General features: G+C 47.9%; 1 protein-coding gene across 1 annotated transcript; it reads right to left on the reverse strand.

The window, feature by feature from the left end:
• Positions 1-399: 399 nt before the first annotated feature.
• GPALPP1 (GPALPP motifs containing 1) lies at positions 400-18,311 on the reverse strand. The gene is made up of 8 exons (XM_081911860.1): positions 18,158-18,311; positions 16,716-16,854; positions 14,255-14,347; positions 12,843-12,924; positions 3,565-3,696; positions 3,317-3,481; positions 1,583-1,681; positions 400-1,068 (listed from the first exon to the last, which is right to left on the reverse strand). The coding sequence occupies exons 1-8, from the start codon at positions 18,234-18,236 to the stop codon at positions 853-855; spliced, it is 1,005 nt and encodes a 334-aa protein (XP_081767986.1). The 5' UTR covers positions 18,237-18,311; the 3' UTR covers positions 400-852.
• Positions 18,312-18,385: the final 74 nt, after the last annotated feature.

Below are 18,385 nucleotides of genomic sequence, written 5' to 3' on the forward strand. Positions count from 1 at the left end.
TCCGCTAACCCAGAAATAGTACCTCGGGTTAAGAACCTTGCTTCAGGATGAGAACAGAAATTGTGCTCCGGCGGCATGGCGGCAGCAGCAGGAGGCCCCATTAGCTAAAGTGGTGCTTCAGGTTAAGAACAATTTCAGCTTAAGTACTGACCTCCGGAATGAATTATGTACTTAACCCAAGGTACCACTGTATTTGATCCAGAGAGAAGTAGTTTGAAAAGTGCACTCCATTTATAGGAAAAGGTCAACATCTTTTTCACCCATCTATTAGAAGCATAATGCCCTGGTAATACCTTTTCTACTAAATTCCAGTCTAATTAACAAATCTGCCCCCGTTATCCACAGTTGCTTACCTCATCCAAGAATGGGAGATTCTATAAAATACAATAGGCCGAGACATTTTTGGGTATAGAAAGACAGAATGCTTTACTTACCCTCCTGTCAAATATACACGTAAGTAATTATGGCAATATTCACATTATCTGCCCAATTCCATTTCTCATTATTAGGCCCAAACTTCAAATTCTGAAATATGACATATTTCTGTCAATTAAAACTGAATGGCTCCATAAACAAATGAGGAATCTGAGCCAATTACTTCCCTCGAAATCCATATAGGAGAGTGCATATGACTATTTAAAACTTGACTGATCATAATAGGCCTATTAATTTCAATAACGTGTTGGAAAAAACCCCAAGGGGTCCTGAACCAGCTATAAAACTCTGACCTATTTTTAAAAAGCTTTTTATACATTTATTGTATATACAAAAAAGATGTTTTATTATATAGTACTACTACATGATGTTTTTAAATAGCACACAACTATACTTCACTATCATTGCCTGCTTACATTACAGAAACATATTGCATTTGCCATGAGAAAACCTAGTGCCCAAGTCTCTAGATTTCTTTAGGAGAGCTCTCTTTTGTGCTTCATCAAAGCGATGGACCTGGAGATCCTGGTCACGGTCAAATGGCCGCCTCTCCTGCGGCTTCTTCTCCTCAGCGGCTTTGCTCTTCAGTTTTTTCTGATGCAAATCCATGAGAGATTCAGATCTCTGGGAGTCCTTGATAAGAAGAAGAAAAAACAACTCAGCTGGAAACTATTACAGTAATTATTCAGGCTGAAGAAAAGTAGAGATAAGAATGGAGACCTTTTAACAAAGGGCTGCAATCCTACACTCGCTCACCTAGGAGGATGTCTCTGTGAACTGAGGCTTACTCCTGAGTAGACATGTATAGGACACCACTGCACTTATAAATTTTTTAAAGTAGACCCAAAGGAAATAAGTACCAAGAATCCAAATGAACGTCAGGTTAATCCTTCCTTTGCCATTTCTCCATTCCAATTTCAAGATCGCCCTTTAAAGAAGTTGTATTTCTACAAGCTGTTTGATAAGGATTTCTAACAAACCTCTAAGGGCCACACAAGGATAAAAGATCATTGAGGGTCCTTCTCTACCTATTTATAAATGGCATTTCTATGCCAACTCATAATCAAAGTTGTATTAGATATATTCCCATTGAAAGAAACATCACTAAAGAGGAAAAGGAAGAGGGGAAACGTGAAATGATACATACATTGTATGAAGACAACTGCTCAACCAGTCTTTTGTCTTTCTCGGACAGGAGAACTTCTGCATCATCCTTACTGATGGACTTTTTCGCATCTGGCGCTTCCTGACAAATAAACAAGTGGTTAGCAGGCACCAAAGGCTATCTATACTTAAATCGATCTGTCTGGAGCATAAATCTGCTTCTTAATGCAAGGAAATTACCAGCCATTCTTTTCAGGCATGTTCACTCTATAAGTGCAGAGCACCCAATCTAGATTAACAGGTTGGGATACTTCTCCCATTTAAAACTCTCAGAATGCTGCAAGCCCCACCTCTCTCATTTCAGAATAAGGGGGTGCCAAGGTTCCATTTTCTATTCATACTTCAGGAGGCAAGAAGCCTTGTTCATCATAGGGCCGCTGGCATTTTTCTTATCTCTGATGTTGCTTTTTCTGTTATGCTTGTTTACCCCACACCCTTTCACGTAATGCTATCCTGGAGTGTCATCTAGAGTGCAAATGCTCACACTGCAATTCTCCCTAGTCCATCAATCCTCCTCGCTCCTTCTGCAATCCTGGAAAGGCTGCCGGGTTTCTGGCTCACCACTGGGCTTATTTAGCCCAGACAAATGACTCTTGTTCAGCCTCTGTCCTTCCTCCTTTCCTCCATTCCGCTCTCTCCAGCCTCTGTAGCTTAAAGAACAGCTAGGAGTGTGGCAATGTCAAGACACCCGGCTGCTAGTGTTCCGTGCTGCTTCCAGACCAACTTTGTTTACATCTGGTCAGGTTGGCAAAGAAGCAGAGTGGACACACCACATTGGACTCCCCACACAGCACTGAGAACAAAGCACAGGACTCTTGGGGGCATGTTCTGTGAGAGCAGCCATGTTACAGTTGCATCTCGTAGCAAATGCGACCCAAGCCGAGGACTTATTTCACAACAGCTACCGTGGTACCGTGGGTAAGGCAAGCGGGGCAAAACTTGTTGTTTAGTCGTTTAGTCGTGTCCGACTCTTCGTGATGCCCTGGACGAGAGCATGCCAGGCACTTCTGTCTTCCACTGCCTCCCGCAGTTTGGTCAAACTCATGCTGGTAGCTTCGAGAACATTATCCAACCATCTCGTCCTCTGTCATCCCCTTCTCCTTGTGCCCTCCCACCTTTCCCAACATCTCCATTTCTTCCCCTTCTATTTGCCAGGAGGTGATGGGACCAGTGGCCATGATCTTCGTTTTTTGATGTTGAGCTTCAGACCATATTTTGTGCTCTCCTCTTTCACCCTCAATAAAATGTTCCTTAATTCCTCCTCACTTTCTGCCATCAAGCTTGTGTCATCTGCATATCTGAGGTTGTTGATATTTCTTCCGGCAATCTTAATTCTGGCTAGAGATTCATCCAGCTCAGCCTTTCGCAGGGGCAAAACTGGATGTGTCTAAAAGCAAGACAAAATCCTTCTACTGCAATCCAGCCGCCTTCCCTGTCCCTCAAAAGCCCTTTGCCTGGCTTCCCCCCTGTACTGAAGTTGCACCGCTAATGGCAGCTGCCACCTCGGCAATGCTGGCAAGACCAGCATCCTAGGCCCTGAGCCTAATTAAATGTTCTGCTTTACGAAGCAGAATGGTTCCAAAGCAATATGCACATGCAGCTCCTCCAACTGTGCAGCTGTCTCTTTGTGACTGAAGATGCCCTCGCACAAGCAAAGAGTCCCGTGTGTACACCAGAGTTGTGTGTATATAGGACATGTGAGCAAACAAAGACTTACCTGGGCTTTCTTTTCTCTGTCGGCCGGGGTATCAGTCCAAATGGATCTATCTCCCGATTTGTCATCAGCTCTTCTTTTGAATGTCCGTGGACCGAGTCCAAAGCTTTTGAGTTCTGGTGGTAGATCCGTCATCCAAGATTCTCTTTTAGCTTGTTTGGGTCCATCCTTTAAACAGTAGACCAACAAAATTAGAAGCACGCCTAAAGCTGACGAGGCTTAAAAATAAAACAATCAGGAATTAAACTCACATCTTTACCGAGAAGTTTATCTTTCATTCTCTGAGCTCGACATTCAATCTCTCTAGTTGTGTTGGATTCTACTAGTCCTTTGGCAGGCATTGGGCCAATCATGTCTTCCTCCTCTTCGCTGCTATCCGTACTCTTTATTACAACATGAAATACAAATAAATTCCATCAACCCTGTATTTCTCAAAATAAACATACTTATTTTGTATCTTGTTCGTCTACTTAATACATTCCTTACATCTCTCACTTCCCATGTATTTCGCCTAAGGCCAATGTAACTCTCTTTACCAGAAACCAAGATGTGGCAAAATGATGAATTACTCTAAGTAGCTCAATTTGCGTATTTGTTTAAAAACCAAATGTATGGGTTTTAGCCAAATCTTCTTCGTTATTATTATTTTAATGAAAAGTGTTGCACAAGTGAAAGGAATAAAGAACATACCAGCAGACAAACCTGTTTACAAGGTATGAGGGAATTTTAGGCAGCTGCTGTGGAAAACACAATATCTGCTTTGAATTGTGGAGAAGACACAGTTTCCTTTTTGCAGTCGTAAGCAACAGAAATTTTATCTTTAAACATTTGAAGCCATGCTTCAAGCCAGTCATCCCTGGGCCTACAGCAAACTTTTTTCAAAGAGGGCGAGATTTGAAGAAGTGAACATGTGTGAGGGCCGACGGAGGTTATTGAGCTTTTTTTTACAATTTTACACCAAAGTTGTGGAGTATTTTTTAGGGTTGAAGTTGCCGAGCTTTTACAGTGGTACCTCGGGTTAAGAATTTAATTTGTTCTGGAGGTCCACTCTTAACCTGAAACTGTTCTTAACCTGAAGCACCACTTTAGCTAATGGAGCCTCCCGCTGCCGCCATGCAATTTCTGTACTCATCCTGAAGCAAAGTTCTTAACCTGAGGTACTATTTCCGGGTTAGTGGAGTCTGTAACCTGAAGCGTCTGTAATCTGAAGCGTCTGTAACTTGAAGCATCTGTAACCTGAGGCACCACTTTATTAGGATTTTATCCAGGGACATATACTGCCACGGAGGCCAGATTAAATCGACCGGCGGGACAGATTAGGCCCCTGAAACGGACTTTGGACATGCCTGGCCTACAGAAATTGAAGGCCAAGAACTTGGAAATAACTTGGTAAAGCAGCAGGTTTGCTTTGGGCGATGACCAGAAATCCAGCCTACCAGAAACCAGGCATGGCACTACATAGCATGACTAAGTCCTCCAGCATCTCTCAGTGATAAGGCTCTTTGAACTACACAAGTACATCACTAGAGCTTAGTGACCCACTGTGCAGAAGCAAAATCCTTGTCTCAAAACACTGCAATGGTTTTTCCACAGGTACCATTAGTTACACAGTGCATCCTGCAAGGATAGGTTAAAGACACACTTCCTTGTTGCTACCCTCCAGGGTCACAGAGCTCTACTCAGCAGAAACACCAATCCTATTGGGCCAGGGTGTTTGAATCTTGCTATTTATTTTCTTAAACAGTTTTATATTTCATTATTTCATTGTGTATTACTTGGAAGATGTTGTAGAGGGGTAAATTTAAGTATCGTTTTATACACTGAGGTCCAGCGCCAAGGGCCTTCTGGCGCTTCCCTCACTCCGAGAAGTGAGGTTACAGGGAACCAGGCAGAGGGCCTTCTCGGTGGTCGCGCCCGCCCTGTGGAATGCCCTCCCATCAGATCTCAAGGAAATAGACAACTATCTGACTTTTAGAAGATATCTGAAGGCAGCCCTGTTTAAGGAAGTGTTTTATGTGTGATGTTTTATTGTGTTTTTAATATTCTGTTGGAAGCTGCCCAGAGTGGTGAAATAAATAAATAAATAAATAAATAGGTAAGGTAAAGGGACCCCTGACCGTTAGGTCCAGTCGTGACCGACTCTGGGGTTGCAGCGCTCATCTTGCTTTATTGGCCGAAGGAGCCGGCGTACAGCTTCCGGGTCATGTGGCCAGCATGATTAAGCCGTGTGCTGGTCCCAGGGGGGATGAGGTATTATTACCGTAGGCCAAGATCAACAGGGAGCTGGGCAGGTCAGCAGGAACGGAGGTAGGGCAGAAGCAGGAGTCCAGGTGGGGAAGCAGGAACACTGGTAAGGCAGAAGTAGGAATCCAGGCGGGGAAGCAGGAACACTGGTAAGGCAGAAGCAGGAATCCAGGCGGGGAAGCAGGAACACTGGTAAGGCAGAAGCAGGAATCCAGGCGGGGAAGCAGGAACACTGGTAAGGCAGAAGCAGGAATCCAGGCGGGGAAGCAGGAACACTGGTAAGGCAGAAGCAGGAATCCAGGCGAGGAATAGGCACACTGGGAGTGCCAAACAAGGACTGGGTAAAGCAGATACTTCACAACGACGTTGCTCCCGCAACCTGAGACCGGGCTGCCTGACCTTTATCTTCTTCTAAGGCCGGGGGCGGTCCCGGCCCCCAGAAGCCCCGCCTCTCTTGGCCTTAAGACGAGCACTCCTCCTGGGAGACACCAGTTCCCTTCGCCTCTCTGCCCTAAGCCTCTGCAGATCAGGAGAGGCCGAAGGGTTACTGGGTCCTGGAGGAGGCTCACCTGTAGCCACTGAGTCTTCCAGCACCTCTGGGGCCTGAATGATTTCACCTGGTGCCTGCTCTTGAGTTTCCTCAGCAACTAGGCCTTGCCCCAGTTCAGCCGGCCCTGGAGGCGGGGACTCCTGTGCCGGCTGGGGTTCCTCCGGATCGCTCTCAGACTCGGAATCCCAGGCCATCACACCATCCCCCCTCCCAGGCCCCCCCCTCACTTGAGGGCCCGGACCCGGCTTGCTGGGGTACGCTGCATGAAACTCCCGGATGCAGGCAGGTGCGTGGACGTTGACCGCTGGTTCCCAGGAGCGGTCCTCTGGCCCATACCCCTTCCAGTCAATGAGATACTGCAGCCTTCCCCTGCGGTATCGGGAGTCCAGAATGCGTTCCACCTCGTACTCTGGCTCTCCCTGCACCAAAACTGGCTGCGGTCGGGGACGGTCTGGGTGGAACTCGTCGGGTGGGGCCACCGGACTCAGAAGGGACCTGTGGAATACCGGGTGAACCTTCAGGTTTGCTGGCAACTGGAGACGGAATGCCACAGGCGAGACCTGGTCCACAATAGGGAACGGGCCGGTGAACCGGGCGTCCAGCTTCCGCGAAGGTCGAGAAGGGTGGAGGTGGCGAGTGGAGAGCCATACCAAGTCACCGACGTGAAGTTCCGGCCCCACCTGGCGGTGGCGGTCGGCCTGGACCTTGTACGCCTCCTTGGCCTGGCGCAGCTGCTCCATCAACAGCTGTTGCTGGGACTGGAGCTCCTGAAGCCACTCTGTCACCGCAGGGACCGCAGATGCCGGCAGCACATCCGGAAACAACCGTGGGTGAAGGCCATAACTGGCTTGGAACGGGGTCTGCTGGGTGGACGCATTCACCGCGTTGTTATAAGCGAACTCCGCCAATGCTAGGTGGTCGACCCAGTCGTCCTGCTGGTAGCTGCAGTAACACCGGAGGTACTGTTCCAGTACCGCGTTCGCCCGTTCTGTCTGGCCATCAGTCTGTGGGTGGTAAGCAGATGAGAGACAGACCTCTGTTCCGAGGGCCTGGTGCAAAGCACGCCAAAACCGGGACGTGAACTGAACGCCGCGGTCGGATACTACACGCTCAGGTAGGCCATGCAGGCGGAAGACATGCTGAAGGTACAGCTGCGCGGTTTCCTTAGCTGAGGGTATGGATGGGCAGGGGGCACAGTGCACCATCTTCGTGAAGTGGTCGGAGAAAACTAGAAGGCAGGTGCAGCCACGAGACGGGGGTAACTCCACTACAAAGTCTAGAGAAACTGTGTGCCAAGGACGTGGTGGAACCGGCAACGGCTGAAGAAGGCCGGGGGGTCGCCCGGTAGGCCCCTTGGCCCGCCTGCAGACGTCACAACCAGCGACGTAGCGAGCCACGTCAGCCTTCAAGCGGGGCCACCAAAACTCACGGCTTACCAGATGGGTGGTCCGATACCGCCCAAAGTGCCCCACCGCTGGAGCGTCATGGGTCATCCGGAGAACCTCAGCCCGCAGCGGCCCTGGTGGGATGTACAGGCGCCCGTGGTGCAGCAGAAGACCCTGATGCGAAACCAGCCCTGGATACTGAGGGCATGATCCTTCGGCCAGTTCCCGGAGTCGTTCCTGGGCCCAAGCGTCGACCCGTTGCTGTTCCCGCACCCGAGCCTGCAGTGGCTCAACCTCCTGGGTGGCCAGGAATGCAGCTGGTGGTAGGATCGTGGTGGGTGCTGCTTGCTGAACCGTGTCTGCGTTGTCTTCAGGTTTCCGGGACAGGGCATCCGCCTTCTGGTTTTGGGAGCTAGGGATGTAGCGGATCCGGAACTGGAACCGGGAAAAGAACAACGCCCACCGGATCTGCCTTTGGTTCAGCTTGCGGGTGGTCTGGAGGTATTCCAGGTTCCGGTGGTCGGTTCTCACCTCCACCGGGTGTCTTGCTCCTTCAAGATGGTGGCGCCAAACCTCAAAGGCCACCTTGATGGCCAGCAGTTCCCGCTCCCACACGGTATAGTTACGCTCCGCTGGAAGGAGCTGGCGGGAATAGAAGGCGCAGGGTAAGAGTGGCGCTTCCGGTTCGTGCTGCTGAGACAAGACGGCACCGAGAGCCGTACTGGAGGCGTCAGTCTCTACCACAAAGGGTCGAGAAGGATCCGGATGCTGCAAGATTGGCGCTCTCTGGAAACAGGCCTTCAACCCTTGAAATGCCTCCTCCGCCTCCTTGTCCCAGGAAAACGGCGTCTTGGGGCGCAGAAGCCGGGTCAACGGGGTGGTGCGGTGAGCATAATCCGCAATGAAGGTCCGGTAATAGTTGGCGAACCCCAGGAAACGCTGTAGGTCCTTGCGGTTCCGAGGTGCCGCCCATTCTCGAACCGCTGCCACCTTCCCAGGATCCATCTGCACCCCCCCTGGTGAGAGTCGATGACCCAGGAAGTCCACTGACTGCTGATGGAACTCGCACTTGCTGAGCTTTGCATACAGATGATGCTCGCGCAAGCGCTGCAGCACGGTCCGGACATGGCCCTCGTGGCACGCCGGGTCACGAGAGTAAACCAGAATGTCATCCAAGTACACCACCACGTACTTGTCTAGCAAGTCCTGAAATACGTGGTTGATGTACCGTTGAAACACAGCAGGCGCGTTGCACAAACCAAAGGGCATAACCAGGTATTCAAACTGTCCGTACCGGGTCCCGAATGCTGTCTTCCACTCATCCCCGGCGCGGATCCGAATCAAATTGTAGGCTCCCCGGAGGTCTAGCTTGGTGAACACCTGCGCCCCTTGCACCCGCTCCAGTAACTCCGAAATAAGGGGCAAGGGGTACCGGTCCGGGATGGTAATCTTGTTCAGGGCCCGGTAATCATGGCAAAGGCGGAGCTCCCCACATTTCTTTTTAACAAAGAGCACTGGCGCAGCAGTGGGCGAGGTAGAAGGTCTAATGAACCCTCGCTCCAGGTTCTTGCGCAAGAAGTCCTGCAAAGCCTCGCGCTCTGGCTCTGTTAACGAGTATAAGCGACTCACCGGTAGAGGCGCTCCGGGCTGGAGGTCTATGCCGCAGTCAAAGGACCGATGCGGCGGCAGCTGGTCTGCCCCCCGTTCCTCGAACACGTCGTGATAGTCCCGGTACTCCGCGGGGAGCGTTGCAGCAGCCTCCTCAGTGGGCGCAGCTGCTAGCACCTCAGTCTCAGCAGACGAACTGGGGTCTGGGAAGTGTACAGTCCGTTTGACCCAATCAATCTGCACATTGTGATCCTCTAGCCAGTCCATCCCAAGCACCAGGGGGAACCGGGGCATGGAGGCAATATCCAGAGTTCGCATCTCACGGTGCTGCTGGAGGCACAGGACCAGGGGCTGGGTCTCTCGAGTGACGGCGCCCGAACGCAGTGGCCGTCCGTCGATTGCCTCCACCTGTACCGGTTCTGGCTTGTTCCGAAGTGGCACCCGATGCTGGGCAGCAAAAGCAGCGTCCATATAAGAGCGGGTTGCCCCTGAATCCACCAGGGCATGGGTAAGAATCCATGGCCCTCCTGGAGGGTATAGATGTACCGGAACCATAAGGTGTTGTAATTCGATTGGTGCGGTCCCATTCTGTGCTGTTTGGGACCACAGGGAGCCAGGGCCATCAGCTACTGGGGTTGGCGGTTTCTCAGGACAGGATCGTGCATAGTGTCCGCTTCCGCCACAATAGAGACATAGATTCCCCTCCCGACGCCGCGACTTCTCTGCGGGGGAGAGGCGTGGCCGCACTGCCCCAAGCTGCATGGGTTCCTCCAATGACTCAGCTGGGCCTGTGGGGCTGCTGGTGGACCCCGGGGCCGAGAACTGGAGGCGCCGGCGGCCCCGAGCCTGACGCCGGTCCTCTAGCCGATCGTCTATCTGTAGACTCCGCTGAATAAGAGCGTCTAGCGTGGTGGGGCGTTCCATTGTGGCCAGCTGGTCCAGTATCTCATCTGAAAGCCCCTCGAGATACTGGTCCCGAAGAGCAGAGTCGTTCCAGGTCAAGTCCTGTGCCAGCAGCCGGAATTCTGTGGTGTATGCGGCCACCTTGGACTTGCCCTGTCTCAACTGCCGAATCGCCCGGTTGGCTTGACTCCCCTTCAAAGGGTTGCCGAACGCGGCCTCCAACAGATTGCAAAACCCCCCGTAGTCTGCCAGCAAGGGGGAGTCTTGCCTGAGCAGCGGCAACGCCCACTTGGCCGCCTGGTCCTTTAACAAACTAATCAAAAAATGCACCTTGGTGCGGTCGTCGGGGAAGTTCCGGGCGCGCCCCTGAATATACAGCTTGGCCTGGGCAAGGAACATGGGAAAGCTGGCCGGAGCCCCATCAAACTTCTCAGGCAAGGCCACTGGGTACTTGCCAGAAGCCGGGGCGTCGGCCCCAGGAGCCGGTAGGGCGTCCAAACGCTGCTGTAGTGCCGCAACCACGTTACTGAGCTGCTGCACGGTGTGCGTCAAGGCCTGGTTCTCCTGGGCTATTGCCAACAATGTAGCCGCTTGGTCAGCCATGGCCTCTGAATCTTCCCGAACGCACCCCAACAAAGAGGGAGTGCGGGTGTGGCGGGAGCAAACTGTGCTGGTCCCAGGGGGGATGAGGTATTATTACCGTAGGCCAAGATCAACAGGGAGCTGGGCAGGTCAGCAGGAACGGAGGTAGGGCAGAAGCAGGAGTCCAGGTGGGGAAGCAGGAACACTGGTAAGGCAGAAGCAGGAATCCAGGCGGGGAAGCAGGAACACTGGTAAGGCAGAAGCAGGAATCCAGGCGGGGAAGCAGGAACACTGGTAAGGCAGAAGCAGGAATCCAGGCGAGGAATAGGCACACTGGGAGTGCCAAACAAGGACTGGGTAAAGCAGATACTTCACAACGACGTTGCTCCCGCAACCTGAGACCGGGCTGCCTGACCTTTATCTTCTTCTAAGGCCGGGGGCGGTCCCGGCCCCCAGAAGCCCCGCCTCTCTTGGCCTTAAGACGAGCACTCCTCCTGGGAGACACCAGTTCCCTTCGCCTCTCTGCCCTAAGCCTCTGCAGATCAGGAGAGGCCGAAGGGTTACTGGGTCCTGGAGGAGGCTCACCTGTAGCCACTGAGTCTTCCAGCACCTCTGGGGCCTGAATGATTTCACCTGGTGCCTGCTCTTGAGTTTCCTCAGCAACTAGGCCTTGCCCCAGTTCAGCCGGCCCTGGAGGCGGGGACTCCTGTGCCGGCTGGGGTTCCTCCGGATCGCTCTCAGACTCGGAATCCCAGGCCATCACAAGCCGCTTGTGGCAAACCAGAGCAGCGCACGGAAACTCCGTTTACCTTCCCGCCGGAGTGGTACCTATTTATCTACTTGCACTTTGACGTGCTTTCGAACTGCTAGGTTGGCAGGAGCAGGGACCGAGCAACAGGCGCTCACTCCATTGCAGGGATTCGAACCGCCAACCTTCTGATTGGCAAGTCCTAGGCTCTGTGCAAATAAAACCTACCAAACAGAATTGCACACACACTCTTTAAAAGCTATCCAAGTTTACAAACTCCACAGATCTTTCTTGAAGTACAACTGACCATAGCAAAACCCCAAACAAACAAACACGGTTCTTCTCCAGGCTGATATTGCTCTGCCTGTATGTAGTGTTCTGACAACCAAGGTTGTGTGTGAAGCAAGAATCTCTTGCCCCCACCATTCCTCTAAGTCATGCTGTGACGTATCTTCCTCTAGGTTTCTTCAATGAAAGAAGGGTGCTTAAGATGTCTACCTATGCCACCACAGCTCATCATCAGTCAGAGTGTGTGGGGTCGCTCCCTCAAAAGACAGTGGAGAGGCTTTAAATAGCCGAGTTGCTCTTGCATCAGAATCCACACTGGGTCTTGCATACCACTGGGATGCTGAACATTCTCACTGCCTACTCATAGACTAGAAGTATTACATTGCAGTGGAAAGGCGAAGATTAGCCAGTTTTAGAGCCACAGTGCTCTGGTTTATTTTGTATTTTGTTTTAACCTTTTGCCTGCTTTCCCCCTAACTTTTATTTCTAATATGGTTTCATCACTTGCCAACCTCGGGATTCCAGAATTTCCATGTGCCTAGACAGTTCTTGGAGTTCTTGCTACTGAAAGTTTAGGTTCGGAGTGGTAAGAGATTGACGTGTCCTTCTGAGATCTGGGAGGGATTTGGGGAGCGTAAGCTGCCTTTGCACTCTGGGTAACACAGGGTGTGTTGGTCTCAGAGTTCCTGATCTTCATCCTTTACTTGGGTGGGAAGGAAAAGTACACACCAATCATGAGCTGTGCTCAGGGGGGAGCAGTTCTCTATTGCAGTCTGTGCTGCAAAGTAAGGAAGGGAAAGGAATAACATCCATTTTCTTCTTTATAAGGCCATGATATAATCTGAATGGAACTAGAGACAACTATCTTTCTTACCATATATTTTCATCTGCCAGACATTTTCGTTTCCAGGAAATTTTACATTTAAGAGAATGAAGAACCTGTGGCATCTTAAAGCTTGTGAAACTTCTATTTTACCTGCTCCTTTGTGTTTCAAATTTTGTGTATATAACTTTACTCAACAAGCAAGGCATTTGCAAATCAAAGTGTTACAGAGTTAACATATATGTAACCTTGTCAGATGAAGAAATGGGGGTTAGGTTTTGAGTGTGTACGTATATGCATGTGTGTGTGTGTGTGTGTGTCTGTGTGTGCATTGTTCCAAACATGCTCCACAAATAAAAAGCAGGATCTGTTGTTTCAGGATTATTGTTTCTACACACCTGGGTTGCATAATATATGTTTTCTTCAGCAGCTTCTGATGGTTTCTTAAAGCCAGGTGGTAAGGCAGGACCTATAACAGGCCTCGTGAAGAGGAAAGAAATCAGTTTACATTTTAATTTAAAGTCATATTCCAAAGCAGAGAAATAATGAAAGCTGCTACAATGTACAAAGTACACTTAATAATGGTCCTAAAAACATTTTCTCTTCTGATTTTGGAGTTATCAACAAGGAGCTTGCGGTGGCAAGTGCTACTCACTCAGAGCCTTTGCTATTCCAAATTCCTCCCATCCATTTGACACAACTATTCTCTGCAATTCTGATAGCAATCTATAAATATTTAAAAGGCTATAATGATGAGAGTAGAATCATAGAATCATAGAGTTGGAAGAGACCACAAAGGCCATCGAGTCCACCCCCCTGCCAAGCAGGAAACACCATCAGAGCACTCCTGACATATGGTTGTCAAGCCTCTGCTTAAAGACCTCCAAAGAAGGAGACTCCACCACACTTCTTGGCAGCAAATTCCACTGTCGAACAGCTCTTACTGTCAGGAAGTTCTTCCTAATGTTGAGGTGGAATCTTCTTTCTTGTAGTTTGGATCCATTGGTCCGTGTCCGCTTCTCTGGAGCAGCAGAAAACAACCTTTCTCCCTCCTCTATGTGACATCCTTTTATATATTTGAACATGGCTATCATATCACCTCTTAACCTCCTCTTCTCCAGGCTAAACATGCCCAGCTCCCTTAGCCGTCCCTCATAAGGCATCGTTTCCAGGCCTTTGACCATTTTGGTTGCCCTCCTCTGGACACGTTCCAGTTTGTCAGTGTCCTTCTTGAACTGTGGTGCCCAGAACTGGACACAGTACTCCAGGTGAGGTCTGACCAGAGCAGAATACAGTGGCACTATTACTTCCCTTGACTAACTTAAGAGTAATTTGGACCCTGTTGTTCCAGAGAGCAGGACTCAAACCAATGGGTTCAAATTGTTAAAGAGGGGAGGATTTCAAGTAAACCATAGGAAAAACTTCCCGATAGCACAAGATATTCAACAATGGAACAAACTACTTTCAAAGGTGGTGGTCCCTTCTTTGCAGAAAGTTTGAAAGTGGAAGCTGGACGGCCACCTGTCAGGGAGGGTGCAGCCGTGAAATTTCTGCATCACCAAGTTGGATGAGATTATCTTTGAAGACCTTTCCAATGGCAAGTCTGTTTCCTGACAAGCCATTTCCTGGAGTAACCAACCTCAAGTCTGTTTTCAACAATTTAGTTGCTGATTGGGGTGTTGCTGTTGTTTTACATACAGAAATACAGAGGTCATAAAGCGTTCTGCTAACTCACTAAAGTCTGATTCTGAGCAGGAAGAGGAAACAGTCTTTCAGGCACTGTGGATTCTTGGGGGGGGGGGATATTTACCTTTCTGGGGATTCATCTGGTTTTTTAAAGCCAGGAGGAAGAGCGGGTCCAAAGAATCCATCATCGTCATCTTCCTGATAGCGTCTGTGTTTTCTGCAAATATAATGAAAGCACTTAATTTACTAAAATGTGAACAGTAATTACCTACACTTTGAAAAGAAAAGCCTGAAATTATTTCAAGAACTGCATCTCATATCCTGTATGTGTCCTCTATGTCCATGGTAACAGCACTGGAAAGCTATTAGTTCAGAGCAACTTCAATAATATAAATGGCTCGCCTATATAGTAAGTCATACTCCCAACTGAGCAGCAGAGTCAACTATTATATACATCAGTGTAAAGGTATGTGGGTGGTGCTGTGGTCTAAACCACTGAGCCTCTTGGGCTCGCTGATTGGAAGGTCGGTGATTCGAATCTGTGCAACAGGGTGAGCTCCTGTTGCTCTGTCCCAGCTCCTGCCAACCTAATAGTTCGAAAGCACGCTGGTGCAAGTAGATAAATAGGTACAGCTACGACGGGAAGGTAAACAGTGTTTCCGTGCACTCTGGTTTATGTCAGTGTCCCATTGTGCCAGAAGCAGTTTAGTTATGCTGGCCACATGACCTGGAAGCTGTCTGTGGACAAACACCAGCTCCCTCAGCTTTAAAGCAAGATGAGCGCTGTACTCCATAGTCACCTTTGACTGGACTGAATCGTCCAGGGGTCCTTTACTTTTTACATCAGAGTGCATGAATTGGCAGTGCAGAATAAATGCAAAGGCTAATTGCTACCCACCTCCCTAGCTGAGGGGAGTCTGGAAATGACTGGGAAAGCAACAAGATCTGATTGCTTTCAATGTCTCTCTGAGACTCTCCTTAACCTTCTCTAGACTTCAGAGAACGGTGGGGGTTCTTACCAGATTAAAAAAATTCATTTGCCAATTGTGAGCATATCCATGATGTCCTGCATATCCATATTAATTTTACAACTTACATGCTTCGATCAATATATACATTCGATCAATATATACATATAAAACAAATCTTTTTTTCAATTTTAATGCTAAATAAAATCATTTATGTAACAGACCATCATGGCTGCGAGACCTGCTCTATGTCTTGCAAGCCTTTTTCCACCTGGCCTGGAAGGACAGGGCGAGGCCCTGACTGACTCCAACTACAAAAGCTGAGGCTGATGAAAAGACCAGACCATCTTGGCTGTCAGTGCAGACCCTGGTCATCAAGCCTGAGCTCCTACAGCCGCTGCTCACCATGAACCACCATTGGCAGGATTGGTCCTCAACAGTATCAGATATGTTTATGATTTTTTATTATTAATATTATATTGCTAATTATGCTGTTTTAAATTTGTATTTCATACTTGACTTCCTTTAGTATTTTTTTTTGGAAATGTTTAAGATAACTTTTTTCTGTTACTTTGCTGTGTTAAATGTGCATTCTGTAGTTGACCTCCTTTGTAATGTTTTATTTTGAAAACTTTAAGATGATATTTTAGTTTCCTGTTAATTATGTTGCTTTGAATATATACTTTATATTTGACTTTCTTCCGTAATGTTTTATTCTGTTTTGTTTTATTTTATGATTTATTGTAGCCTTAGTTTGTGACCAGCCCCCAAAGATTCCCTTATTTAACTATCACACCATGAAGAAGTTGTAGGAAATCTGTAACTTTTTTTGAGAAGCACAGTTTTAAATGAAACAAGTAAATCCTCCATAGCGTTTGCCTGCCAAAGGTTCAGAAGTTGAAAAAAGAAGTCACGACATACCTTTACCATACAGAGCTTTCCAAAATGTGTGTTGCGACACATTTGTGTGTCAGCTGCAATGTGTAGGTGTGTTACACGAATGCTCCCCGTGCTCCTCCTGGGACTGGAAAGGGACTGGTTTAATTGCCGGTTTGCTAGTAAAACTGAATTACTGTGTTGTGAAATGATGCATGTTTGAAAAGCGTGTCACAAACATGAAAAAGTTTGGAAAGCTCTGATCTAATGCCGTGACTGCATGATGGTTGTATGTCTGTCCAATGATTGCGATACAGTGGTGCCTTGCAAGACGAAAATAATCCGTTCCACGAGTCTCTTCGTCTAGCGGTTTTTTCACTTGCGAAGCAACCCTATTAGCGGCTTAGCGCTATTAGCGGCTATTAAAGGCTTAGCGGCTTAGAAAAGGGGGAAAAAAGCGAAAAAAATTGCAAGACTCGCAAGACGTTTTCGTCTTGCGAAGCAAGCCCATAGGGAAATTCATCTTGCGAAGCGCATCGAAAAACGGAAAACCCTTTCGTCTAGCGGGTTTTTCGTCTTGCGAGGCATTCGTCTTGCGGGGCACCACTGTATGTTAAATGATGTTTTAAATGAGCGATATGTTAAATGATTGTTAATGTTCACTCGAGACCCCAAATTACAGCTCTTAATGGCCATAGTTCAATACAAGGCAATTTCCTATGTTCACACTAATGCACTAACCTGGGCGTTGGACTTGAATCTTTGTCATCTTCAGAATCCCATACTGTTCCTCCGGGTGCATTAGGAGAAGCGCATTTTTTATCACAACCATGTATTTCGGAACTACTATAGTAGTCTGGTGGCAACGCTGGCCCTACAACTAAACAGTTAACAGTTTTTAATTTACATTTAGACTAAACTATCCAAATTATATATTTTATAGCTAACAATTGTTTTGAAATACATCATTGATACAAAACTTAATGTCTAGACAGAATCAAGATAACTATCTCAAATATTGTGGAGATTAAATTTCTTAACACAGTTGAACAGGATAAGCACTTTCAATTAAATAATGGCTCAACAGCAGATCAGGTTGTGCTGCTCATGAGGCAACAGTTAGACGGAGGTATATTTATTCAAAAGTCCTCATTTCTTTTTTCGTTGTTTTTTTTAAAGAGAACTATAGTGCTTATAAGTCAAAATCACAAATTGGGAGCAACTACATAAAGCAACGTGCTCACAAAAGACTTGAGGCAACCAGGAAACGACTGAAAACACTTAATTGCTCTGCAGTTGGGAAAGGAAACATGCCTGATAAATTATTAGTCCTACTATTAAGAAACACATAAATAGCATAGCTACACAGTTAAAGGTGTATCAGAAAATAGTAACAGTTGCCAATATCTTTTGTGATTCCTACAACTTTTACACTTCTGACAGTCCAGCAAAAAATAAGATCAAAGGAAATTCTCATTTAACTATGGAGAAGATGGAAAACCTTCAAAACCCAACAAGCATTATTTCACATAGTGAAATAACTGAAAAAGCGTAAGACTCCGGCTATTAATGTTTTATTATAGTAAACCATTAAGCATCAAGTAATAATTTGCTAAGCAATGCAAAAATGCATCTTCCTCAAAACCTGGGCTTACAGATTGAAAATAAGAACAGCTAAAAAAAAAATGGGGGTAGGGCAACAACTATCAACAAATCATTAAACATTGATAGAATTATTATAGTAGTTTTGCACTTAGTAACTGCATTCGTGATTCTTGGGTTTTTTTAACCTGTAAGCTGCCTTGAACCCTGTCAGGAAAAAAGGCGGAGTGTTTATACACACACACACACACACATATATACAAACACACACATACACATATTAATATATATATTCTATATATTTATATTCTATAATATATATATCCTATATGTTTATATTCTATAATATATATATTCTATATACTTATATATACATTACACACACACACACATACATATAATATTTTTATATATGCAAGAATATTTATATATTCTTACATATACAATATACAATAATATACGGTATTCTTATCCAGGTGGTTTGAGACGCCTCGTCCAAGCCAGCCTTCCCCGCCCACTGCGTCTAAAACCTCGCAGGAGCCGAAATCCCCTCCTGCTCCGGACCCCGACCCCTTCCTCACCCGGCCCGAAGTCCCCGCCGGGCTCCGCTCGGTCTGGTTCCGCCGGCAGCGAGGGCCCCGCAGCTCCTCGCGACGCCATGGCAGCACCCGGAAGTGCCTCTTGTTTAGCCGGGCCTCCCTCGCTTGCTCCCTTCCGCCCGGGCTTCTCCGCCCCTCAGGGCCTTCCGCCGCCCACTTCCGGCGCTGGCGGACAGAGTGGGCGGGTCTTCCTTCCCCCGCCTCCCGCCG

This window comes from Podarcis melisellensis (assembly GCF_964234715.1).
Source record: "Podarcis melisellensis genome assembly, chromosome: 5".
NCBI lineage: Eukaryota > Metazoa > Chordata > Lepidosauria > Squamata > Lacertidae > Podarcis > Podarcis melisellensis.

Excerpts from the sequence above, each read along its gene's own strand:
- GPALPP1 (XM_081911860.1), bottom strand. The coding sequence starts at position 18,236 with ATGGCGTCGCGAGGAGCTGCGGGGCCCTCGCTGCCGGCGGAACCAGAC. Across the intron at positions 14,348-16,715 it reads GATTCAAGTCCAACGCCCAG|AAAACACAGACGCTATCAGG; the intron begins GTTAGTGCATTA and ends TTATATTTGCAG. Across the intron at positions 1,682-3,316 it reads ACAGAGAAAAGAAAGCCCAG|GAAGCGCCAGATGCGAAAAA; the intron begins GTAAGTCTTTGT and ends TTTATTTGTCAG.